Raw genomic sequence first — 25813 nt, forward strand, 5'->3', positions numbered from 1 at the left:
TTGTCGCAGGCATTAATTCTCGCCGCCTATTTGTATAAGTGAGATCCTTTTAGCCTAGGACCTTGGATTCAACTAACAACCCTCGACATCCCTACGTCGCTTATCAGCTCAGTTGAGATTATTTACTCTAAAATCTCTATTGAGACCTTTATACAAGTAGCTAGAGCTGCGATATTAGAGTTTACTCTCGTGAGAGTGACGAGCGTTTAGAACACTAGGACTATAGCATCCTCGCTAAATATTCTTTCTTGTCGTTATATTTCCTAAGTTAAACTTTAGAAGCAAATTATGTCAACGCCTAACTTATAATGCGCAGATCCCTATTATCGGCGGCTATTTTCCCACAACAGATTTAACTAAAGCCCTCTTAGGGATGTAACTTATAATAAAGTACTATATATAAAGCAGGCTCTAGATTCTTAGAGACTTATGTAGAAATATCCTTATTAAGCGTTTCAAGATGCCTGCTAAACTATATCATTCCCTCTGCAGAAAATTTAGGGCAGTCCCTATGAGCTTTAGTCGCACTACGACTGGCAGCTGTCTCTTGCCACACAGCTACACAAGGACGATAATCACGAGATCAGGACATAAGGCACGCTGCGAAATAAAAGCCTTTAGTCACAGAGAGTCTTTTGAGGACTCTTTCACACCGAAGTGTGTTATTGTAGTCCCATTGAGTTATACTCCCAGCCCTCTTTTAGCTCTGCTCACATCTTTCTGGCCTAATGCTCGTTTTCAGCTTTCTAGGATTGTTATAGTTAATTGCGCTAGTCTTCCACGTATATTATGCCGTGAGGCAGTGAAACCCTCAGATGCCTAGACCCAGGCGAGCACTGTATGAGAATTAATAGACTAAAGTACTCCGTCGCAAATAATGCCTATGAGGTTGATAGAGGTGCTGGCTTATCCGTAGAACCTTGTACATAAAATTAGATGTCGAGGACTAAAATGACAAAGCTTTCGAGAAATTACAAGCTTTTATAGAATTATGCTAGAGAAAATTGCTTGTTTTAACTACATTATTAATGCGTAGAGATACTCTTCTTAAAGCGAGAGTGCTGTAAATACTATTTACAATTAAAGTAGCAAAATATTTGTCGTTAAAGTAGCAGTAAAATCACGCTGGTGTAGCTATGCGCTATGCATTTTTATGAATAAATCTTCCATATTATCTTTGAATGTGTAACAAGGGCTGGTGTTACACGGAAACAGAATGTTCATCCCGGTGCCCAATTAGTAAACCTATTTGCGGCTGTTTGGGCTGCCTCGCCTGTATATACAACATCTGGTGTAGATCTCCGCAACATATCGTCTTTTTCTGCTGCCTGGGCTTCAAGGTCTTCTAGCCATAGCGTCCTCTTCTCTTTTATGGTGTACGCGTCCCTCCTGATGCTTCTTTCAAGGATCTCGGCATCCTTCAGTATTGCGCCATTTTCATCCTCGGCTGTCAACTCGTCTATATACCTCATTGGAGGCGGTAGCGAAAATTCTGTATAGTTTCTCCTGTTCCTGCTTTTTAATAAATCGGCTCGCATTCTCGCAGTGTGCCATTGGATCCAGTACATCTGCTCGTGTTCTCGAAGGTAGCGTTCGCCGTGGAAGCTCTCCAAAACGACCTGGCGAGACAAAAGGCCGAGCTTGCGACGGTCACCGGCCTTGGAATACATGCGTTCAGAGAGCCTCTGCACATCATGGGCAGTGATTTCTTCGGGTAGCGTCTTCGGTGGTTCGCTTTTGTCCTCCAGAAACTTTGTCCAGGGGCCGATCATGCAGAGGATATTCAGCTGCGCCCTGGCCAAAGCGACTGGGTCGTTTGGTGCCACCACTTCGCCATACCGCAATTCTGCATCGTTTGGATCTGTCATGACTAGAGCTGTTGCGCCAACTTCTGTTGCGACGATGGGCACGCCCGCCAGTGCGGCCTCGCCAATGGCCAACGGCAAACCTTCCGAGATGGACGAATTCATGAAAATCCATGCGTCCTTGAGGACCTCCTTGGGCTTGCCAAAACCCGCGAGAATAACATTGTCTGAAAGGTTGTGTTTAACGATAAGCTTCGCCATCTCGAGAGCATATGACGGTTGGCGGTCCTTGGCTCCATAAACCATGAGGCGGTAGTCTTTAAAGCCATAGCGGTTGACAATAATATCCGCAGCGAGGATGGCCGTCTTGATGCCCTTGATGAACTGAACATTGGACAGCATCACGGCAGTGGGCCTGTCAGTTCTGACCTTGTCGATTGGTTCAAACGAGTCCATGTTGCTGATGCCGTTGACGATGGGGTCAATTTTGCGGCTAAACAAATTCCTGTTGCAGATGTTGCCCCTATCACTGCCGATCTCTGTTTCCCACATGCTGTCAAGCGTGTCAGCTTGGAAATCGATCAAGGGAAAGTCACACTTACGGGTTGAACAGCGAGGTGCACGGTGTAATGACATCGGCGTGAAAGTAGGACAAGCGACTGGCTAGACGGATGCCGTGTAGGAGCATGAACTGGACTGAAAGTGGCAGTTCGCATTGTGCCGGGCTGATGTTTAAGCAGGACTCGCGCCAAAGGATTGCATGGTCCCATATGCCAAAGGCGACGCCTCGGCGGTACTTGAGAATGATGCCGAGCAAACTGCTTATGCCGTGGTGCGTACTCTGGAAGACACGTGGGCATTCCTCGGGTATCTTGACCGAGAAGATGAAGAGATACGCAATGTATATGCCCAATGCCTCGCGGAAGTCGAACAATGTCGGGCGTGCAATGTCAAAGTACTCGGAGGGATCCTGGATGTTGGGGTCTTCATACGACACGAGCCAGGCCTCAACCCAAGCATCCTCGACCTGCTTCGACGACCAAGTTTTGTTATAGTCCTTGCTTTCAAAGTATTTCGACATGGACAGCATGACGTTGGTACAAGCGGCCAACGTGGCACGAGTATAATCTTTCGTGCGCGCACCCTTGACAAAGGCCTTGAGCAAGGGGACAAAGACTCGGGCAATATCTCGTTGCACGTCTGTGTCGCAGATGTGGTCGTCCACCTCAGACTGCAGGATATTGTCAATCAACCCGTGGTTAGCAGTCTTGCCGTCGAGGCCCCAGAGTGGCAGTAGTTTGAGAGACTGCACATTCCTTTCGATTTGAAAGCGCGGTATGCCAAATTCGTTTGCACACTCGGCCATGACGTGGTTTCTGATTGTGCCGTGGCCGTTGACCAGATCTCGTCTGCAGTTGGAAACACCGCCTGGTGCTTCTGGCCAGCAGCCGATGTCGTTGACAATGACGGAAACTCGATCTTTCGTATCCCGATAGCAGTCTTGGGGTCTGTTTGTAACCTGGTTGGCGTCCTTTCCAAGACCCATGGCAAACAGGTCCGCGGACCTGATGGGAAGCAAACAGACTTCCGACACGTCCGTCTCGATTTCGATGGCGGCCACGATCTGGTCAATGTCCTCCAAAGATTCCCGCGCAGCATCGAGGTTTCCACTGTCCCTAGCACGCCAGTATTTGCGCAGCAGAGGCTCTTCACGAAGAATCATTTCATCGATCCAGCAGGCAGTGACGGCGTCAAGACTACCTCCCAACCAGGCATTCCATAGCTCGGTGCGGGATAGCCAAGTTGCCACAGGGAGATGGACTCGTCTGGTCCACCAGGCCAGCGAGCTCAGACGAGACATGATTGACAGCTTCTTGGTCGCGTATTGCCTCATTATGTTGATCTGGCCAACACTGTGGTGGATGAGCAGGTCGTCCCCGTCAAACAAGATATTTCGAGGGCGGCAAAGAAGCGAGTCTTCTTGGGGAAAGACCTTTGGCACGACGGCGACAATGGTTTTGTACACGCCGTCTTCTACCAGATACGTCAAGCTTTTGGGGTCACGGCGATGATGGTACTCAATCTCGGTGGCGTAAGTCTTGCCGCCAGTAACTCGTACTATTCGGTGTATCTTCTCGGACGGCGCCCAGTTGTAGCACTCGGCCCCGTCACTCAAGGGCTTGCCCCAAAACACGGACAATTTGTCGTCCGATGATGAGTCCAGGAGTTGGAAGTCGGCTCGAAGAATGTCACTGCTATTTTCAGGCGTCGTCTTGTAGTGATAGAAGAAGGCCAAAGGCTTGGGCCCAAGCATCATGGTGCCACTCTCCAGACGGCCTTGTTTATCGTACAACCCCAGCGCCCGGTTATTGGAGCCGACGATTCCTCTCGACACGGGCCAGGTGCGCATCTTTGTCGAGCGGTAATTGTACGTGAATGTAGTCCCATCTCGGTCAGTTCTGCTTTTGAGGCGCAGCTTGTCGTCGTAGGTCGCCTTGAACACAGGGGGCTCATCTTCTGGGGCTTCGCCGAGCCGTCCTTCGAAGACTTCCAAGACCAAATTCCCACGCTCGTTGTGTGTTGCAAACCCAGTGACGGTTTTCCGGGACATTTCTACAATAATCGAGTTCTTTTCAATAATACGCAACGCTCCTTTGCGGGTAAGGCGAACTAGTCTGGCGACTGCGGAACGGTGGTAGATCAAGAAATAGTAGATCCAGAAGTTCCTCATGGCCCAACATAGCTTCCAAATTCGAAGAATTATCCAAACTACCGGGCGCTTGAAGGGCAGCCAGCGAAGGGCGTAACACAGCTCACGCTCTATGTTTGATCCTCCGCCGCTTATCAGTGCCACCCATCTGGCAAATGTGACGGGAACGGCAGTGAAGCGTCGAAAATAGCCACGGATGGGGACCCCGGACATACCGCTGGGTATTTTGACGGGTATCAACTCCGCGGCGGGCAGCGACTCTTTGAAATCCATTGACAAGCTCAAATCCGTCGATGCATCACATCGTTGCTTGCAGGCGCGAAAGATTTCAAGCGTCAGCCGAAGATGAAAGTCGATAGTATCCACGTCCACATTATTGGCTGTTTGCCAATCGTCAAACTCCTTTGTCAACTTGACTTCCCGTCCAGTGATACGGCTGATTATCACTTCCCTCACGCTGGGGGGGAGAGTATGCCAAGCAAGGTCGACATTGACGTCGAGGGCAAGACGGCGCAACATCTCTGTGTTTGTCTGGTGGATAGTCCGCCGCAGAGTGTCCACATCGGCCAAAGCTAGTTCAAATTGGATGCGTTTGGACATGGGTGAGGTCCCGTGCAGAAAGTGCTCTGTGTGAACCGCTTGAGAGTGTGTCAGCCCGATCTCGACACGAGCTACGTGGTACATGAGGGACTCTGCGATCATTTGCGCCAGCTGCATTTGCCACGCCGGCAAGCGTAGCTCATAGTCGCCGAAGAATCCAGCAGTAATTTTGAGGACGTCGCCATCCTCTTGGCTGAACGAGAAGAGATGCTGCAACCCTGCATCAAGGAAGCTCTCCCGGTCGACCACCATGATTTCGACTCTACCTTCCTCCCATGCTTGGAAAGCTATTTGAATAAACTCACTCGCCCATTCGCAAGCCCTTGATGTCGAGTTTGGTGTCATCAAGCTTGTGATGAGAATGTCCTTAATCTTCCAACTAAGAAAAGAACCGTCGTCGTGCCGAAAGCGCGGGCCGGACGACTTGACAAAGCGCCGAATCGACATTCCGGATTCGATGCCAGGGTCTGCTTCGAGCTTGCGCTGGGCGTAGAACATGTCCGTCTGCTTCGATAATTGAAGCGCCGGTGTAGCCTGCGTCGGGGCGAACCAATCTTTCCAAGTCCACAGAAGCGTTCCAAAGGCAGCCAACAGAGCGGCGACGTTCTGACCGACGACATCAGAGTATAGCCACTCGGCGCTCATGGGGTGTGCATGAAGTACACAGCCTACAATAAAACCAACAATGGAGGAGCCAAGAATGATGAAAACATGGCCGTGTACATTGGTGGTGAAGCAGCGATTAAACTGAAACAATATCACCCCTGTGTATCCAGCAACGTAAAGATAGTAAAGCAGTATTGACTCTGGATTGTCAACGAGCATCCATAGAAGTAGGGTCGTGATTCCAAAAAGAAAGAGGAGCCTTGTGAAGAGTTCCAGCAGGGCAGCGACTAATTTTTGGTGACGCACTCGCTCCCACTGGTGAGCAACTCTTTGAGCATGGTGATGGTCGACGAGTTTATCCTTTGACAATGTAAAGCGAAAAGCCCAGTGCTTTTGAAGAGTCAGGTCCAAAACTACGACTCCAACCAAAAAGTAGAGGACGCAAAGGCAGACGGCATATCGAGCGCGAGAATCGGTGTAGATGCTCCGTCCGGGATGCCCATTATTCATAATGACGTTGACCCAGCGATCCATCAGCGCGATCAGGAAGAGGCCTACGTTCTGTCCCAAGTCGTACTTGGCATCACGAAACAGCATGAGAATGTTGTGCTCCTTTAGCCCTCGAGACAGTTGCTCTTGCTGCTTCTTGGACCCGCCCAGCTGAGTATACCAACCGCTGCTGAACGTGTCGGGCAAGTTGCCGTTAGGATTTGTCTTTTTGAACAGCCAGTCTATGTAAGGCATACCGGCAGCGACGTGTTTAACAAAGGTATCATTCTTGACTTCAGCAAAGCTACTGTCGCCACTACGTCGCGCGTAGCATGTAACTGCGTCATGAAGGGCCTCTTGCGCCATCTTACTAAAGCCGTCCGGATGTGCTTCATTGTCATAGTTGATGCTGCCCAGTTTGGACTTGAACCAGGCGAGCATGTCCTTTTCCGTGACGTTAGGAATGTTTCTCATCCACCCATTCCACTCATGACACAATCGGCGATACTGGTACAACAGCAGAAGGATAGTCGCGCACGCAATGGGAAGATAGATTGCAACATCGTGCCCATTAATAACGGACGTCAGGACAGGTGATATGAAAAGAAGGGGTATCGTCCTCCACAAGACGGTGCGTCCCGAGGTCACTGGACTGCCGGTTTGGTGCATCGTGGCCATAACACCCAGCAGGTTAAGGTACGTGGTGACAACAATGACATAGGCAACAAAGACAAGGCCCGTCGTAGCGGAATTGGCGATGGTGAAGCAGATAAAGCCGCCAATAGCGACGAGCATGGTGAGCATGAAACCTCCTGATAAACGCTGCACGTGGAAATGAGTCATATTCTCATATGCGTAATGATTCAAGTAATAGGAACCTGTGCTTCCAACCCAGCCGGTGACCCCGGCAGTCAGCAGAAGAGAGATGAGCAAGGCATACGCGGCGGCCTCAATGTGCCACGGGTCCATGAATGCTGTCATGAACAAGCCGCGTCCAAGGAAAGTCAGAAGCAAGACGTCTATAATGGCTGGCAGACTGAAGATGGTAATGGCGCCGACCGCGGCGAAGTGCTTCTTCCACAACTCGAAGCGCTCATGCATCGAGAGCCCCTGGCTGACGGCTTCGGTATTCTCCTCCTTGGACTTTGGTTCTCTGGAAGGCGGACTGGCCTCAGTTGTGGAGTACATTGTCATGATCTCGTTGCCATTCCGATCGGCGGCAACTGGAGGACAGGTTTTGAGGAACCTGCGGTATCGATCATAAATGATATCGCCGAGGTCGCGAGGCAAGACACCCAGGAAGATTTCGCACTGAGACCCTAGCACCCACAGCTCTGAGAAGACTGCGGCCTGGTCAGCACAAAGGAAAATGGGGCAGCGATCGGTTGACTCGATGTACACTTCTTCGAACGCTTCCTTTCTCATAATGGAGAAGAACATGAGGGCAAACATGTCAGCGTTTACGTCGACTTGCTCGGCCGCTTCGCCCAGGGTGTCCGAGCCGAATACGTCGATCAGGGCGTCGGTCAGCGCATTAAGCTTCTCTCGATCTCCGTAAAAGAGAGCATCGCGAATATTGTTGCTCATCAACTCGTAAAGGGCCTCCAAGTTCTCCAATAAAGGCAGTTCACTTGCTCCTTCCATGACATAGATTTCAAGGCGCCTTAGCAGCATATCCCGTACGGAGATGGAGCCGTCCAATATGCCACGGGCATGCGTCTGGTACCAGGATAATCTCGACGTTTGAGTGGTCAAACGAGACTCGCAAAAGGATTTTATGGGCGACTTCCAATGGTCCTCGAGGTGTGCGACACGCATCTGCTGCAGTAATTGAAGAATCTCGGCATACGTCCCTGCCTCTATGGCGCTGCGAATGCTTATCGGAAGCCTACTCCCGTGGAAAAGTCCGTTCAGGCTTTCTAGACGCGTCTCGATATCGAGACAGGTCGCGCGGGATACCCCGTGATGAGCAAGCCAGGTGTGAAGTACAACACTGGCGTCGTTGGGTGCGGAGTGCGAAATGTAGATGTCGATGGCCGGATGGTCAGTCTCGTCACGGGCTTTGCAAACGCCCTGGAAGTAGGAATTCCCATCTGGGACCTTGAAGCCCGTATTGAGACCCCTGAAAATGAGTATGTTGTTTGACTTGAGGCCATTGATGAGGTCGTTGATGAACTCCCGGCACTCGTCTTGCTCCGAGAGTGGCTGGATGGACTTGATCAATCGATGAACCTCGGCTCCCTTGACGGCGTTGAGCAACTTTAGCTCACGAAGGTGGCATTGGGTTTCCAACACGGCGGCATAATCTTCCAAAGATGGTTCGGAAAGAATCGAAAAACAGCCAGCAGGGGACATCTCGGTCCCGTCCGCAGAATATTTCCAGAAATCTTTCCGCTTGGGAGCCTCTTGGAGGTACTTGGGCGGCTCTACCATGGCCACAGTTTGTTCTTGCGACGCCTTGAGCCAATTGGGTACGCGCTCGTGTTTTAATAGTGCTGACGCGAATGGCAAGGCCGCGTCAACTTTGCTCAGCGACAACGAACGCACACCTTGAACAATGGTCCCTTTGCTGCTCCTGCCTAGTTGAATAGTTCTCGGGTCAGAACTCCAACTCTTTTGCAACTGTGCGAGGGTTAGTCATGCATTCCGTGGCGCGAACATGCTCGAGCTCACTCACCTCTGTAACATCCCCCCGTCTTAAATACTCAAAGCTGCTGAGCGTAAACGCGGCGTCCCTGGGCGGTCTCTCCAGTTTCGCGTTTGGGTCTGCCGAGCCATGTTCGACGACGGCGCCGAAATGCTCCGCAAGCTTGACGGCTCGTCGAACGACTGAAGGGTGTGGACGATTTTCCCACATCTCCGAGAAGCCGACAAAAAACCCGGGCCGCTTTCTGCGCTCGGTGGCGCACCTAACCATGACCTCGCGGAGCCGTTTGGCTTTGAAGTAGTCTCTCCGCTGACCATTGGGCAAGATGCATGCATTTTCAAGGATGACCCCAGACGCGTACTGGAAGCTCAGCGAGTCTATGTCTGCAGAGTCATGGTGACAAAGCAGTAGGACGGAGACATCACAGTAATGCAGCCGTTGAAGAAGCTGCTCCACGTTTTTGTTTGGCGTTGTTGACGAGGGCCGAAGAGCCAAACCAGCCAAGCTGTTCCGAATGCAACTGCGAACCAGGTACTCCGTTGTCGAGGCAATGTCCGGCGGCTCAAGCGCCGCTGGCTCCATGTCTTTGAGGTCGACATAGGCCAGGTTCGTGACTTCGTGACATGCGGTGCCTGCCATGCTTAATCCATCCCATGCGTCATCACCACTCAGCTCGCCAACGGTGAGCGGAAAGATGGCTAGGTCATAACTCCTTTGCTCGTCAAAACTTGCTTGCCTTTGAGTTTCTAGCATGAAGACCTTGAACGACCTTGTGGACTGGAACGACGCCAAATGGGGCCCTGAGCCAACATTCTGATATACAAATTGCTTCCTCCGCAAGCGCTCTCTTAAGTTGTCACCTGTCAGCGTGGTGCTCCGTGCAAATTCCCAGGTATGACCGGGGAGATGACTCACGCCAGATGCTTGAAAATTCGCGAGAACCACGATTGCCTCGCGAGTAGTGCGACGAACAGTACAGTGGGAAGAAGGAGAGACGAAGCCCCAACAGCAAGAGTCACTTGTTGATACCACGATTGAAGAAGGTTGTCCTTGGGAATGGGGGAGTTGCAGTAAACGGCGAATTTGGAGTGCGCGCATTCCAAAATGGCCGGGTCGTTGGACCCGGGCTGGAAAAAAGAGGTCATGATGACGCCCTATGCAGCTCAGAAGGCCGCGCCCCCCCTGGCTGTTCCAGAGATACGAACGTCAATAGTCTTGGGGAAAGCTTTTAATATGAACTACGTATGTAGTATGTACGATGGAGCCATGAGGGCGAAGGAAGGCAGCTCAAGCTATGTAGGCTGAGCGAAACAAAGACATCATGGGCCTTGTCTTGCTCGGCCGCCAAGCTCTGATTGGAAAGGGGGCTTACTTCGCACGCATGTACGGACCACCCCGAAGTATCCGAGGGCAGAGCCGAGGGTGGCGGCAGGCAAACCTCATACCGTTGACGGAAACGTGCTGGGCCTTGTTTTGCGCCAGACTGCCTGCCGGCTTGGCCGGCTTTTGGGCGCTGAAGTGTGTCTCAGGGACCGCAAATCTCGATGTAGTCCACATTGCTCCGTGCGCCAATGTCCAAGGGCAGGCCAGACTTGGTGTGCATACTTCGTATTTGAAATCACGCCAGGTGCTGAGCTCTCAGCAGCAGGCTGAAAGCTGACAGAATATTCTCTGGTCCGGTGTTCATTCCGGTTCTTCTTCCTTCTTCTTATTAGCCGCCGAAAAAAATTAACTAGTTCCCTGACATGCGTGTCCGTACAAGTTGACCAGACGACCAGATGCTGGGGTATGCGCCCTGGCAAGATGCGGCGCATACACATGTTGAAACGCCACACGAGACGACGGAAGCTGACTGTTCTACGACCATTTCCTATTTTCAGACATGGAATCAGGACATTAGGTTTCGTTCTTGGGAAAAAGTTGGCCACCGGGTTGCAAATCTTGGGGGGCTCGCCGACTCGCTTCCGGGGCATTAATCAAGTGCGTCGGCGGCCGCTCTCATCATCGTTTCCTATTGATGAGACGGTCGAGTTGATTCGTCAAAGTCGACTCCTGGACTAGGGCTTCAGCGTAAGACTGCTACTCTGAAGAGGAGCCGACGTAGCAACCCGTTATGCACCTCGTCGGGCTACCGAAAGGCTAGTGGCACGGATGCTTTACCGCATTCTTCTGGCCAAAACTCATTTTACTCCGAACAAGCCGTTTCAGCTGCAATGTACGCGCTCTTGGTTCCCTGCAAGAAAAGATATTTCACCGTCAGCGTCACTTTAGGCCTCCAATGGCACACGGACAAGACGCATGTCAGACTAGATATAAACTTCATCTCGTCCGTATCGTGTCGTGGACTGTTCCAGACATGCCGTCTCACGCAACACCACTCACTCACCATGCCTGCCTTGTCCCGTCCAGACTCGCTCACCTGGTCAGGGCAGAGTTCACTAAACAGCTCGCGCCCTACGACGCCTGATGGGGAATCTGAAGGTGGCTATGCCCTCCCTCTGTCCCTGGATTTCGAAAACGTGGTCCTTGTGATTGGCGGCCTCGGCTTTATTGGCTCACACACAGCCCTTGAGCTGTTGAAGGCCGGATATAACGTGTCCATCGTAGACGATCTCAGCAACAGTTTCAAGGTGGCCTTTGGCCGCATCAAGGAGCTGGCCCTCAAGCACCATTCTAGTAGGGGTACCAAGATGCCATCCCTACAGCTGCACATGCTCGACTACCGAAGCCGCGGCATGCGCGACGTCCTGGACCTGTACTCGGTCCCGAGCCAGAAGTCGACGGCAGCAGCAGTTCCTCACAACGCCAGACGGTCGCGCATCTCGGGCGTGATTCACTTTGCAGCCTTCAAGTCCGTCTCCGAGTCCATCTCGCGGCCCGTGCAGTACTACCAGAACAACGTCTGCGGGCTCGTCGACCTCGTCTCGCTGCTGGGCGAGCACAACATTCGAAACCTCGTCTTCTCGTCTTCGGCCACAGTCTACGGGTGCAAGGCGGACCTGGGACGGCCGCTGCGGGAAGAGGACCTTGTGCACCCCGAGGCCTACGTCGACGACAACGGGCTCGAAATCACACCCGAGTCTTTTGCCAGCCTGCAGAGCCCATATGCCAGGACCAAGTTCTTCTGCGAGGCCATCCTCGCCGACGTTGCCCGCTCAGATTCGTCATGGCGCATCACCTGTCTCCGGTACTTTAACCCTATCGGATGCGACGCCTCGGGCCTCCTGGGCGAGGACCCAAAGGGCACGCCGACCAACCTGTTCCCCGTCATCACACAGGTGCTCGCCGGCGCCCGCAAAGAGCTGGACGTTTTCGGATCTGACTGGGACACGCGAGATGGAACCCCTGTCCGGGACTACGTCCATGTGTCCGACGTGGCGCGGGGCCACGTCGCTGCCTTGGCCACCGAGGCCAAGGAGCCATTTCGCACATACAACCTGGGCTCGGGGACGGGCACGACGGTGGCCGAGGCCGTGCGCAGCCTTGAGAGGGCGTCGAAGCGGTCCATTCCTGTCCGGCTGGCGGACCGCAGAGAAGGCGACGTCGGCTCGTGCGTCGCGTCCAACGAGCGAGCATTCAGGGAGTTGGGATGGGAGGCGAGAGAGAGCGTGTCCCAGTGCGCCGAGGATTTATGGAACTTCGTATCCAAAGTTCAGGCTCCGGGGACTCTCCAGCCCGAGAGAAAGGCGGCTTCGCCCGTCTGAACCTTGAACTAGACGGAGTGTGGAGCGCGCCGGTTGCTGCAGGGTCTGCTGGTTGCGTAAAAGGACGCCAGGGACATGGGCCTGGACTGAGTTTACGTGTGGGGGAGCATGAGCATGAGCATGAGCATGAGCAGGAAAGTTTGAGCACATATTACATCTGTCTTTTACAACTGGCGTCCAGGACTATCATTGATCAACATGCATAGACTGGTTTAGACATAGCAATGAGACGCGGCGTGTCGCACTTTCGGACGTGAAGCTGGCCCCGATATGAACCACCGTGTGCGATTTGCGTCCCTGGCGTGTTTTCAACACCAGCATGGGGCGAGGCGGTCATGTTTCAGCCGGCGCTGGCGCATGCAGTCTGAGATGATGATGCACAGCAGATGGGGCCCGTGGACGAGTCTAAAAGGCGGGGCCATCGCGGCACTTCAGCTGGCCCGGTCCCTGTGCGCGACCGGGGGGGCCGGGCCCACTCCTGACGGGCCTCAGATCTCAGTACCTCCGTACGAGTAGAGAGCACCCGAGTCCAGGGCTGGGTGGTGTACAAAGTACATGGGTCCAGGTCCGGGTCCGGGTCCAGGTCCAGCTCGCGCCAAGCCCAGGGGGCGGCACATGGTCTGTCGCCATGACATGGATAAATCGCCAAGCGCGAACCCACGCTGCGGCCCCCTAGCACGCCCGCCCAGGCCCCAGGCGGCAGGAGCCAGGTGGTGCCTGCCGTCCACGACCGGCCGTGTCTGTGGCTGCGGGTGCGCAGCAGAGCCGCCTGCTCCCACCTCGAAATGGAAATTAATATTGACCTCGTCGATGCCTCCTTCTAGAACCGCTCTCCGCTCCGGTTCAAAATTAATTAATCTTTTTTTTTTTCCTCCCACCGAGACACGATGCCCCGGCCGTTCCTCATCGTGCCGCTGTACATGTACCCTCTCGAGGCCGCGTGGGAACCGCTCTTCCGCGCAGCCCGCAGCCATCCCGACGTCAGCTTCGTCGCCATCGTCAACCCCAACAGCGGGCCGGGACCAGACTCTCTCCCCGATGCCAACTACCTGGCTGCCCTGCAGGAAATGCACGGCGTGGCCAACATTTGCGCCCTTGGCTACGTCTTTTGCAGCTATGGCGAGCGTCCCGAGGCTGCTGCACGTGCCGACATCGCCAGGTACTGTCGATGGAGCCGCCACGGCAACATCTCCCTCGCCGGCATCTTCTTCGACGAGACGCCATCCCAACTTTGGCGCCTGACGTACATGGCTAGTCTTGCGCACTACAGCAGGCTGACGTGGCGCCAGGAAACAGGCAAGGACGGCGTCGTCATCTACAACCCAGGCGTCGTCGTCCCCCGTCCCTTCTTTGCACATGCAGACTTTGTCGTCGTCTTTGAGCAGTCTCACCATCACTGGGACGCAACCTTAGCACCTCGGGGCCTGGCACGCGCCCCAGTCGAGGTTCGCTCCAAGACGGTAGCCGTGATCCACTCCAGCCAGGCGGGGGCCGCCCAGGTGGGGGACTTGACGAGATATGTCCTGTCCCTAGGCCTAACCGGCCTCTTCGTCACGGACCAAAAGGACGGTGGCTATACGCAGTGGCCGTCGCTGTGGACGGAACTAGCGGCCGCCATGGCAGCCGAGTGCTCGCAAGCTGCGACTCAGTCTTGTGCGCGCCCCCAAGATCATCACCAAGCTTGGTCCGGCTAGTTGTAAGCGATAATGGTTGGCCACGTGCGCCGTGCCTTGTACTTAGTCACTGTTTATTCCACAAATATCCTCGCCTAGATGTAATCAACTACCACTACATGGTCTAGTCTAGTCTCCCTTCCTCCATCCCCAGGGCTCTCCGGCCCAATCAGCTAAAAATGTCCGTTGTAAACACCTTCTTGTCGCAATACTCTACCCAACCGTCCAAGTTCTTCTTCTTGATGACGGTGCTGAACTTGTTGGCGCCCTTGGACTTGCCTCTCCTGGAACATATGTCTGTGGACATGGTGGCACTGACGCCCCTGGTCGAGCCGGCATCCTTGGGGTACTCAATGTTGAAGACGGGCTTCCCTGCCTCGATAAACGGCGAATACGACTCGCACTCGCTGTTCTCAACACACTGCTCGTTGACTGAAAAGGCAACTACGTCTATGACATCGTGTATGATGTCTGCAGCGTTCTTAAGGCCCGTCGACATGTTGTACGCGGCTGCCTCGTCTGAGAGGAACTTGACGAAGTCGACAGCTTGCTCACTGGTCAGCCCTATGCCGTTGTCGTTTTGCTAGTATTCCGGTGAGCCAGGTGTCCGTTTTTTTTTTAAAAAAGAAAAAAAATTAATTTGAACCATCATGGCCCCCCCGCCCCCAACCCTCTTCAAAGGAGGGTGGGGGGGGGACATGGGGCCGGAGTCGTGGCCGGGTTTTATCGGGTGATCTACTTACATAGCCGTCGACGTTGTCCGGGTCAATGGCGAGGCAACCTTTGGAAGCGGCGAGCTTGATCCGCTCCTTCATAATGTCACGCACCGAAGGGCTGGACACGTTGAGCCACCTCTCGCCTGGCCAGTCGTCCAGCGGCTTTCCCATGTCTGCCTGGTCGAACCTGTCCTTGTCGCTCCGCCATTCCTCGTAGGTTCCCGCGCTGAAGTAGCAAATAACCTTGATGCCGGCATTGTAAAGCCGAACAAATGAGTCGGCGTCGTTGTCGAACATGTCGAGGTCGTACACCTCGGTCCTTGGAGTGACGGCTCCATCGTCGGCCAACTTGACGGGTTTGCTGAGGATGATTTGCCACGGTGTACCGGCTTTGGGCTTGTAAAGGGTAGTTCGGTTGACGCCAGAGCCGGGCGGACGGGGTTCCTCGCCTTGGTCGTCTTGGCCGCCTTTTCCCCTCGTCAGCCCGACACCAAGGCCGACAGCCAACGCGATGATTATGAGAGCAGCAGCAACGGCGGCGGCGATGATGAACTTTTTCGACCGCCACCATGGCCCGCGGGCCGGTCGTGCTGCCTCGGGGGCGTTTCCGACTTGTTTGCCCATGGCGACGTCGGAAGAATAAAGCAGTAAAAGGATGGACAGACGCTTCGTTTCCCAAGGCTCGTGGACAAATATCAATCGGTCCTTGCCAACGCGCCGGTCGCGAATCAGCAGCCACGGCGGACACAGCGCCAAAGCGCCGCCGGACAGGACACCAAGGTCGCATGAACGGACTCCAGTGACAGTCGAAGCACCGAAGCCCCTCCTGAGGCACCCCACAGGTCTCAATGGTGCACCCGCAGTGAAGGCCTTGACAGGGATCATGCCATCGGCCTGCGATTGAGCTTTGACCGCCGCGTCAAGCATCGACGGCTACTCCGTACAAAGCAAGAAAGCCGGCATGGGCATCCAACCTCGGCCCCCCCCCTCTTCCCCCCCACACGAACAAGTCCAGGTCAGGGGCGCCATGGTTTTTCCTTTTCCTGCAGTGTAACCCTGGTTTAATGAGCCCCCCCGTTACTTCGCAAGGGAGAGACAGCATGTAGCCCATGGAGGGTGCTAGGATATGAGTGGGAGCGCTGAGAGAACAAATAAAGAACCTTGGTGTTCTTTACTAGTGTCTGCTGGTATCCCTGCCCATTGCTTGACAGCAACTCGCCTTGAATACTTGGATCGCTGATGGAGCAGGGACCGCTTGCTCTATCGGCCGCGTTACGTCACGGGCGGTTAATTAAACAGGGGCTAGGGCTTATATTGTACGAGAGCATAGTCCTCGGACGAGCGCTCGCCGACAAAAGCTGAACGGGCGGCACAGCAGTTGTCACCGTGTCGCATTTGACTTGCGCCCGTACTTCTATCCTTGACGGCTGTGGTCAAATCTCGTATCCTGATGTCATGCCTCTCAGCTCTCGACGGTGTGCTTTCTGCCTTGTACAACCCGGTACAACCTAGCTAGTTGCTCACCCAACTAGCTAGCTTCTCCGGTTGCTGTGTGTAATGCTTGGTGCAGCTCGTGTTTAATTTTGATCCTACAGCTCTAGGTAGCTGGCTAGTTTCTTGGTGGGTCTGGTAGTCATGGGCCAGATCCTATGAATAGATGCGGCGTACCTAAGTATGAGAGTCTTATTCAATGTGCCCTCTCTCGCCCCAGACAGCCTAGCCGGCCTTGGTCCAGAACAATAGATTAGCTAGAGTCTCCCCCTGCTGCATGCAGTAGCTGTATTTCTAGGCAACTTGAATTTGCAGCTTGACTTTATTAATAGGTTGCTGGGCTAGAAGTATAAGCGGCTCCATGTATACAGGTCGAGTCTATGCAATGCACTACTTTTGCCTTTAGATCTGTTGTCGTTGTCCTTTTTCGGGTCTAGGGTTGGCCTGCAAATTACTCCAGCTCGTGTAGTATTGTAAGCCCAAGTCTACTACCCCACACTCAGATCTTGAGTTGGGGCTGTAATACGGCCTTTTCGTAACAGGGATGAAAACTCAAGGTTGAACAAATAAACCCTAATTTTGTGAATCACAGCCCAAGTTACCGACTCTTAATGCAATAGTCTTAGTCTTGCCGGGGGCTTTGAAGTAAATCGCTCATCCATGCCGTTAAGCTGTCTGTGTAGCGCCACCGGATATCCGGCCTTGCGCGGTCAATGATAAGAGATCTAGACGCAGTTCTAGACAGGGAGAGTATCTGGGCCTTTGCAAGCATATAACTCCTTCTTCCTTGCAATTGAAGTGACATTGGGAAACCCACTAGCCATCTCGCCCTGGCCCAACTCTGCAACTCTGCTGTGCAATAGGTTGTTAAAGAGCACCCGGGTTAATATTAACTCTTCTTCTGTTTTTCCGTCTGTAGGTGGACAGACTTTAGTCTACGAAGCATGGGGTTTGCTGTCCCTGATGTCTTCCTCGGGGCTTTTTGCGCGCTTTGCGTGTTTGGAAGTATCGTCCCAACCGCCGCCATTTCTGCTGAGAGCACCATCTTGATCCTTGCTCCCGCTGATGCCGATGCCAAGAGCGCATCAATGGGCCTTGAAGGCTATGGAATACCCTACCAAACACTAATTGTCCCGGCCGGAGGCATAACCCTGCCCGCGCTCAACTCTTCAGCGACACGGGGCAATTACGGCGGTATCGTCGTCGTCTCTAATGTGTCGCATGATGTCAACGGCTCATATCAAAGCGCCATCACAGATCAGCAGTGGGATCAGATATACAGCTATCAGTTCTCCTTCAAGGTGCGCATGGTTCGACTGAATGCGTATCCTATCCCCGACTACGGTAAGTCAACGGAATGCAACGACCGCTGGACGCCTTGTCCTGACATTCTCAAGGCACTGCCCCTGCCAATAACTACCAAACTGGCTGCTGCGACAATGATGAGCAGAAGATTAGCCTCAGCGATACTTCCTTATTTCCTGGAGCAAATATTAAAGCGTAAGTAAGTACCCTCAATCTAGATGACACACGCACGCACGCACGCACGCACGCTCATTCACCCCCTCGCACGCGCCTTGGCACGTAACTAAATGAAAACAGAAATGCTCTCTTATCTACACGGGGCCTCTGGCACCACCCGACCACCATAACCAACACAAAAACAACCAAAGAGGTGGCGAGTTTTGAGCCGGCAGCCGGTTACCCTTCAAAGACTACGGCGGCGGTGATCCATTCCGTCAGCGGCCGCGAGCAGATGGTATGGTTCATCAGCTGGGCTCCTGCCTGGTCTCAGACATCTGCATTCTTGCAGCACGCCTATATCCACTGGATAACCCGTAGTCTGTTTGTCGGCAAGCGCCAAACCTACCTGAACGTCCAGGTTGATGACGTGCATCTCGACACGCAACTCTATTATCCCAACAACTCTGTTTTCAAGATCCGAACCGGCGACCTCGACGCCCACGTCAACTGGCAAAAGAATCTTGCTACCCGCATACCGCCCGGGTCGGACTTCTGGCTTGAGCTCGGCCACAATGGAAACGGCAACATAGTTAGTGCCACCGATCAAAGGAATTCTGCCTTGGTTTGCAAACCAAATTACGCCGTCGACTATCACTCTCCTCCAGATACTCCTCTCGAGTTCAAGAAGCCACCTGGTACTGGTGTGGACCTTTGGCCCGCGGAATTCAAGAACTATACGTGGTCTACCTTGTGCTCCAGACTCGACCCCGTTGGCCTCTGGTTCACTAATCCGGCCAACCTTAACTCCTTTGCTCATGTGTCACACACCTTTTCCCACGAGGAGCTCAACAACGCCACTTACCATGACGCCTCTCGTGAGATCTTCTTTAACCAGGCCTTTCTGAAGTCGCTAGGCATCGACAAGGCTACTAGATTCTCTCCTAAGGGCATCATCCCGCCTGCCATCACAGGCCTGCACAATGCAGACGCTATCAGGGCGTGGAAGGACAACGGCATCAAGTACGTTATTGGGGACAACACTCGCCCGGTTCTACGCAACCAGAACAGCGTATACTGGCCCCTTCCCACGAGTGTGCAGTCCAACGGCTATGAAGGTATGACTATTGTCCCTCGCTTTGCCACCACTATCTACTTCAACTGCGACCTTCCCTACTGCACGCTAAAGGAGTGGAAGGACACGTCTGGCGGTTCTGGAGACTTTAACAACCTCCTAGACGACGCGCGTGCCGTCAACGTGCGTAACCTTCTCAGCCTCCAGGCCGACCCGTATATGTTCCACCAGGCCAACATGCGCCAGACTGACGTCACTCCTATGACTATTGGCACACAATCAGGGAAATTATCTCTCCTCATGGCATGGGTTGAGACAGTCACCCAAGAAATAACGCGTCTAACAAATTGGCCTCTGTTGTCTCTGAAGCACGACGACATTGCCAACTACTTCCTGAACCGGATGACGCTAGATGGATGTCAGCCAAAGTCAACACACACGTACTCTGCCGACGGCAATGCAATTGTGTCTGTGCAGGTGACGGCAAACGGGAACACGTGCAGCGTCCCTGTTCCCGTCACCATCCCTGATGGCACAGCTGCCACTGTGGGACTCCAACCCATACAGTCGATCAAGCTTGGGAGTGAGCCGACGATCCTCTGGGTGACCCTGTCCGGGAAGCCCGTGGACATAAAGCTGTCGAACCCCGTCCGGCTGGGTTGAGACAACGAGACCGTTGTCAATTTACACTTGCGGTTCGAAGCTTCTCTCCAAGTCTTGACTTCCGTCTTGAGGTTATTTATCGTAAAAGTTTTGTCCCATGCAAACTACAGGGACGGAATCACGAACAGCATTGCAGTTTACGCACACTCCTAATAGGGACGCGAGGTTGAAATTGCAGGAGCCCCAGTGAACGGTCCAGTACGAGCGAATTAGAAAACGCCGTCCTCGGCCGCCCAGCCCACGGCGTCTACGGCACTTGCAGCGTGAGAGGTTGTAACAAGGGCTCGTCACAGATATTAGGGCTTGGAGCAAAGATTCATACCAGCATATAGTATTATATAGTCTCAAGAACTTTAGTTCCTCAATCTAAAGAACCTGGCAAACATGAGCTATATATATAAGAAGATACTTGTGTGTGTAACTTGACCTAAATATTTACGATATTAAGAGGTTAAGCTACATCAGGCCTTTGGGACTTGATGCCTAGGCCTGCGTGCGCCTAATATGAGCGTCGTGATAGCTGCAACATTTGTGCATTATATAGTTGAGGCGTTCACCGCAGGATCCGTGTAACAGGGCTTGACTCTGCTCTTCGTCCCTATATTTATTTCAACAACGCGTATTCAGGTACTCGTCTGGGAAATAGAATAGCTAATATACTTGCCTTTAAAACGTTGTAGCTTTGATGGATTACTAAGGACTAGGCTTACAGGCCACTGCGTGTAAGCGTTACTAGTATCAACTACAAACGTAAGAGGAAAAGAGGAGAGGGAAGATTCCCCTACTTCCCCTTTACGTATAGCTATATACCCTCCGTCCCTAACGAGCATCCAACGAGTCTCCGACAAGGCGCCAACGCGAGGTCCTTGTAAAGGGCTAGCTATGTCTAGCATTAGATGATGCACCACGCGGACCGGCGCGGCATCCGTACGCCTAAAGTTGATTAATGTTAGGCTGCCCCTGGAGGTATCTTCTGTCGCAATTGTTGTCCTGTAGCCACTAGTGCAGCCGTTCGAACGGCGTTTTCCACTTGTTTGCCTGCTGCGGCCATCTGTTGTTTAGATACACTGCAGTTTTCCAGGCCTCGGGCCACAATTCGTCCGGAAAGTTGTCACCAACCTGCATTAGGCGAGACTACCTGCCTATTGCACCCCTAGGTCGTTCGGCAGGCCCATTTTGTGCCGGTGTGTCAGGACTCAGGAGCGGCGGGCTTGTCGTTGATCCCTTGGGATCTGACCCATGTCGTATATTCTTTACTGAAGCGCTCTGTCATTATCTCGATGGATGACGCAGAAGGATGTGTCGAATTGTTGTCGTGTGTAGACCTCAAAGGCCTTCAGCACTCCAAGGATACTTGCAGTGGTTACATCTGTCAAGATATATGGAGATGATATGTGTAATTATCTCTGATTAGCGCGGCATGTTTCATTCTGTTGTATCCGTCGCTCATGGCGAAGATGTCAACATAGATGCGCTAGAGTGGTTGTAGTGCTTTTGTCTGCAGGCTTCGTCGCGAGACTATGCGTCTTGCTTTTGAGACGGCGCAGTCTTTTCGCACTTGATCTTGAGTGGGCCTTTGATATTAGCTCCGGTTGTTTGTTGAACTAGGTGCTCAAGGGCTTCAGTTGAGCCACAGACGCAGAGAGTCGGGGGACAGCCAAGTTTGTCGGCCAAACTGCCTAGGGGAATAAAGCTAAGGATATTAGTTCCCTCTAGCAATTTAGTGAGCACTTATGCCTCTTCAACCTTCCCTGGAAGCGCGCTATGATCTTGGCCACAATTAACAGAGGAGTCAGCTTCTTACTCACGACTATAGTACCCGCCAAGTAGTCCATATGAAACCTAGCACTGCACATTGCTTGGGAGTTATGCCCAGCTTTAGCCGCCTTTTTCTTGTGTATATGTTTAGCTAACACTATCTTCTCGTGCAGGTAACCTCTCTAGGCCTAATGGCGACGAAGCAGACACCACAATATATTTGGTTTGCCACGCCGGTAGTGCAGGCTTCCACATGTAGCGACTGGGGCTTGCGCCAGGTCGCCACAGCTCTAAGGCTCGTTATAAAGCCTTAGGCTTTTCTGGCGTTAATGCTTGCCGGCCGCCTGATATTTAATCTACACTTGTACACAGCCTTCCGCCATCGGCGTGACTTCCATTAGGCGCGAAAGGAGGCCCTCTTTCTGACAAGCCGTTTGCTCGCCGTCTTTGCTGGGGCATTAGTGATTGAATTCCTGGGACCGCTAGTCGTCACCTTTATCAAACCGCTGGCCGTGCTTTGCTTGCATGCTTCCGGGGCATTGGCGTTCCTTCTTCCCGCCTCAAGTCTATTCGCAGTGGCTGACTTTGGGTACATTGGAGTCCATATTTTGCGCACGGGAGGGTGCCAGGCTTTTTCGCTGTTGCAAATGATAAGGCTGCCGCGGCCGACCAATTTGATTGAATACCACTTGTTGTCGTTGATATCTGCATGCAACAAAGACATGAGCAATTTCTCCAACAAGCAGACTGGGTGCTATTGCTACGTGTCAAAGTATTTGGAAATTTGCAAGACTCGCCAGTTACCCCGATGGTGCTGGGGTCTCGGGGAGTTGACGGAATTTCTTCCTGGCGCCGACTTACATTCAAGCATAAAATCAAAGATTTCCAGTCAGTCAAGTAAGGAGACTGGCTAGGTTGTTTTTAAGAGCATGTATGTTCATGATGCCCAAAACTGATACGCTTTAAAATTTCGGTTTTACAGTATTTTCCACGTGACAGCGTTCAGAGTTCTGAGTGAGGTCTATTGTACTTGGCCACGGGAATATAGAACACGAGCAGGCACTGCTCTTAGCTCGTCTGTCGTGAGAAACTACGCCCTGAACACCAAACCGTCTAGGGAGCTTTGCCCTGTCTATTGAGCTAATTTGGTTCATGTCGGGCTTGTTGGCCGCATCCGGGACATCATCCCATCAACCCGTGTGACAAGAAGCCTTCGGGTGCAGCCGACCCGAAATCGTGTGGCGCGAGGGTCAGGGATTCCCAGTGAATAATTTAACCTGTCCCCTGCACATGGATGAAAGTGGCGCCAGGCGTCTTGCCGACGCCCTTGTGTGGCTGCAGGGACTCGGGACTCGGGAGCACCAAAGGAGGTCTGATGCTGAAAACGCGTATATAGGACGAACAGAAACCAACATTCTTTCTGTCCTCTCCGCACCAACGCATAAGCCCTTGTACGCACTGGTAAACGAAGCGCAGGCACTACGGCTCACAAGGTCGGCCTGGCAAAACCTCTCTGTGGCGAGCTTCGACAGGCCTGCCTGCCTGCACGTTGCTACTACGATGGGCGGAATCAATGGATGGTGGTGCCATTTCCTGGCAAGCTACATCTACGCAATACGAGGGCCGCCGCCCCGACGATGGACGAAACCCATGGAGGTCCTCTGCCTGGGATTGCCACGATCCGGGACCGAGTCTCTGCAAACTGCCCTGTTGGAAGTTGGAACTGGGCTACGACCACACCCACTACGGGTGGGATATCGTCTTTGAGGAGCCCAACCGTGCTCCGCAATGGGTCACAAACTGCAAGGCGCCTCGATTCAAATGGTCGACCCAAAGGACCATTTTGGCAACCAACGTTGCCCTTGTAGTAAATGGGTCCTATGAACTCGGAGCACTGGCCGTCTAGCTCTTCTCAAGTCCCTGCAGATGAGGGTCGATTCTAGACAGAGCGTTGGAGTCCACGAGCGGAACTTGAAATTTGTGCCTGGCACGGACCGAGTAGTAGGCCAGTCCAAACACTATCCAACCACCAAGCACGACTATTGAGTAGTTCATGTTCTGTGGAGTGACGGGCAAGGTTGCCGGAAACAAGCTGAATATCATGACGGTGATCATCCACGCAGCACTCAAGAGGTTGAGCACGATGCCCGGCACAAAGCCGAGACGGAATCTACCGTACTGTTCGGGCTGCAAGTTCCACCGGCCATACCGGAGCATGTACAGGATGGGCAAAAGATACGACAGGTAAAGCGCGACTATTGCCATCGAAAGGATGGCACTAAAGGCCGTGTCATTTCCGAGGTAGATGAAGCCCAGTAAGACTTGAAGCACAACGACAACCGCGACGGCGTTTAGGGGAATGTGAAGACGGGGGCTGATGTGTGATAGAAACTCGTGGCAAGGGGTAGCTTGGTCTCGGGAAAACGCCCAGAGGGTTGTCGATGTCGACGTGATTCCGGCTACGGCCGACGCGGCCGCAACGGATGTCAACATGGCAGACATGACTGTGGCGCCAACCCGTGAGTTGGTAGCGTCGAGGAATATCTGCATAAATGAGAATCCCATGGGCGCATTTTCCAGGTCCGTAGAGCTGGCCGAGTACAGCAGCACAGTGACATATGCCAGACCCATGACCCCGTTGATAAGGACACTTCCTACCATTGCCAGGGGAACATTTCGGCTTGGTTGAGGCAGCTCCTCTGCGAGATGGCACGCTGCATCGTAGCTGCGCACCAAAGTCAGCAACGTAGTAGAGCAGCAGGACAAGGCGGAAAACAGAAAACAACCGTCTTACCCGAGAAACGGATATACAGCGCTGATAAGTCCGACCAGCCAGGAAACCCCATTGTTATCCCAGCCGTTGTCATTGACCAAGTCGACAAAAACCACGTCACTGGTGGTCTTGTCGGCCAGCACCGCGAGCGTCACAAGTATGCCCACGAACCCGGCAACGTGGATGACACCTGGCTTGGTTAGAAAGAAGAGAACTGGCACGGTTCCGGATCTTCTGCCATGGGAACCAACCTGAGAGGATGCTTAGACGAGGCATTGTCCTGATGCCGTAGATGTTCAGCGCGCCTGCACAGGCCAGTACACTGCAGTACAGCAGCATGCCTTGCCATCTCGCGGGGACATAGTTGGCTTGGTTGAGCACTATCAAGCCTTGGGTCTGCAGGCCGGTAGCAAATGCCGCGGATGACGTAAAGACTATCTGGCCACCCACCGAGATCCAACCGGTAAAATAGGCAGCGGCCGTCTTGCCAGGTCCGGGACACAGAGCCGCAACCCAGTGGTATTGACCTGCGGCAGACATGAATGAGCAAACGGCGAGGCTACCCGCTGCCACGAGGCCCCTTCCTCACCTCCAGCTGTCGGATAGATGGATGCAATCTCCCCGAGAGAGGCAGCAACGCACATTGAGAGCACAAAGGACAGGATGCTAAGCCTCGTCAGTCAGCGCTCTCGATCCTCGACAGGCACGTCACACGGGCTCGTCTTACTAGTTGTAGAAAAGGCAGGGAGAGCCGCCACTGACAAGGGCGGTTCCAACGACAGTGGACGTGGCTTCCCACGTTGCCATGAGACAGAGGCAGAGAGAGACGAGCGCCGGAAGCGAGAATCGCCTCTTGAGCTCTTGCTGATGGCCCAACTGGGCGAGAGGCTGCTCGTCCATGGCTTTGCCTGGGGTGTTGCGGAACTGGAACTGGAAGAACAGCGATCTGCGCGAGCGTGCTCCAGAGGACGGCGCTTTCTCTGCTGCAGCTGCTGCAGCAGATGGTTTCCAACGGGAGTTGTGCAAGTTTTAATCGTGACGGTGATGGCAGAGGAGGCTGGATGTAGTCTTGATGGTAAACACGTATGGGCTAATTCCAGACGCAAATAGATTACGCTAGTCCCAATCTAGAAAGGCACTCTTGCACACAACTTTTCAGTGAAGGTACCTGTGGAATCTTTCTCAGCTACCCGTAGCTAAAGGAATTACGATGTGACTGGTCGCCCTGGTCCCTCCCTGTAATTCCCCGCCGCTGAGATGCCGTGAAGGACGGACGGTTCCGGGATTGGGGGGGGATCATGTCGGAAGTGGTCGAATCTACCGGACTATTGGCAATCAAAGGATGCAACTGTCGAAAAACGTCGACGTCGGCATGTAACTACCATACCAGGCGAATTGTGGTTTGGGCAGGGTACGGTACAGAAGCGCAGTGCAGACGTGTGCAAGGGTTTCATTGGCCGCAGCTTCACTTTATTTCCCAATTGGGAATTGGGGTAACGTATTTTTTTTGCTTCGCTCAACGGGCCCTGCTATTTGTGCGGCAGAAAATCGCTATTCGTGCGGCACTAAGCCCCATATGCTCACTGCTGGATTGGGAAAGGTGGAATAATTGAACAACACGCGCGTGCGTCACGTTGACACC

At 53.2% G+C, this 25813-nt stretch overlaps 6 protein-coding genes across 6 annotated transcripts; 3 read left to right on the forward strand and 3 right to left on the reverse strand.

Moving 5' to 3' along the window:
- Nucleotides 1–1220: 1220 nt before the first annotated feature.
- On the reverse strand, nt 1221–10002 carry MAM_08301 (Glycosyl transferase, family 1; the record flags this gene model as incomplete). Its single annotated transcript, XM_040827099.1, has 4 exons — nt 1221–2358; nt 2408–8832; nt 8888–9704; nt 9773–10002. The coding sequence occupies 4 exons, from the start codon at nt 10000–10002 to the stop codon at nt 1221–1223; spliced, it is 8610 nt and encodes a 2869-aa protein (XP_040674888.1).
- A 1242-nt stretch (nt 10003–11244) lies between these two features.
- On the forward strand, nt 11245–12561 carry MAM_08302 (UDP-glucose 4-epimerase; the record flags this gene model as incomplete). The annotated part of the gene is made up of 1 exon (XM_040827100.1): nt 11245–12561. One exon carries the CDS (start codon nt 11245–11247, stop codon nt 12559–12561), a length of 1317 nt encoding a protein of 438 aa, XP_040674889.1.
- Nucleotides 12562–13448: 887 nt separating this feature from the next.
- MAM_08303 (Spherulation-specific family 4) lies at nt 13449–14255 on the forward strand (the record flags this gene model as incomplete). The annotated part of the gene is made up of 1 exon (XM_040827101.1): nt 13449–14255. One exon carries the CDS (start codon nt 13449–13451, stop codon nt 14253–14255), a length of 807 nt encoding a protein of 268 aa, XP_040674890.1.
- A 148-nt stretch (nt 14256–14403) lies between these two features.
- MAM_08304 (endo alpha-1,4 polygalactosaminidase precursor) lies at nt 14404–15877 on the reverse strand (the record flags this gene model as incomplete). Its single annotated transcript, XM_040827102.1, has 2 exons — nt 14404–14817; nt 14978–15877. The coding sequence occupies 2 exons, from the start codon at nt 15875–15877 to the stop codon at nt 14404–14406; spliced, it is 1314 nt and encodes a 437-aa protein (XP_040674891.1).
- Nucleotides 15878–17385: 1508 nt separating this feature from the next.
- On the forward strand, nt 17386–19640 carry MAM_08305 (uncharacterized protein; the record flags this gene model as incomplete). Its single annotated transcript, XM_040827103.1, has 3 exons — nt 17386–17785; nt 17839–17941; nt 18044–19640. The coding sequence occupies 3 exons, from the start codon at nt 17386–17388 to the stop codon at nt 19638–19640; spliced, it is 2100 nt and encodes a 699-aa protein (XP_040674892.1).
- Nucleotides 19641–23300: 3660 nt separating this feature from the next.
- MAM_08306 (Amino acid/polyamine transporter I) lies at nt 23301–25071 on the reverse strand (the record flags this gene model as incomplete). The annotated part of the gene is made up of 5 exons (XM_040827104.1): nt 23301–24123; nt 24193–24361; nt 24423–24698; nt 24761–24837; nt 24899–25071. 5 exons carry the CDS (start codon nt 25069–25071, stop codon nt 23301–23303), a joined length of 1518 nt encoding a protein of 505 aa, XP_040674893.1.
- Between the last annotated feature and the right edge of the window lie 742 nt (nt 25072–25813).

The sequence above is a fragment of the Metarhizium album genome (genome assembly GCF_000804445.1).
Source record: "Metarhizium album ARSEF 1941 chromosome Unknown scaffold_50, whole genome shotgun sequence".
NCBI classification, from domain to species: domain Eukaryota; kingdom Fungi; phylum Ascomycota; class Sordariomycetes; order Hypocreales; family Clavicipitaceae; genus Metarhizium; species Metarhizium album.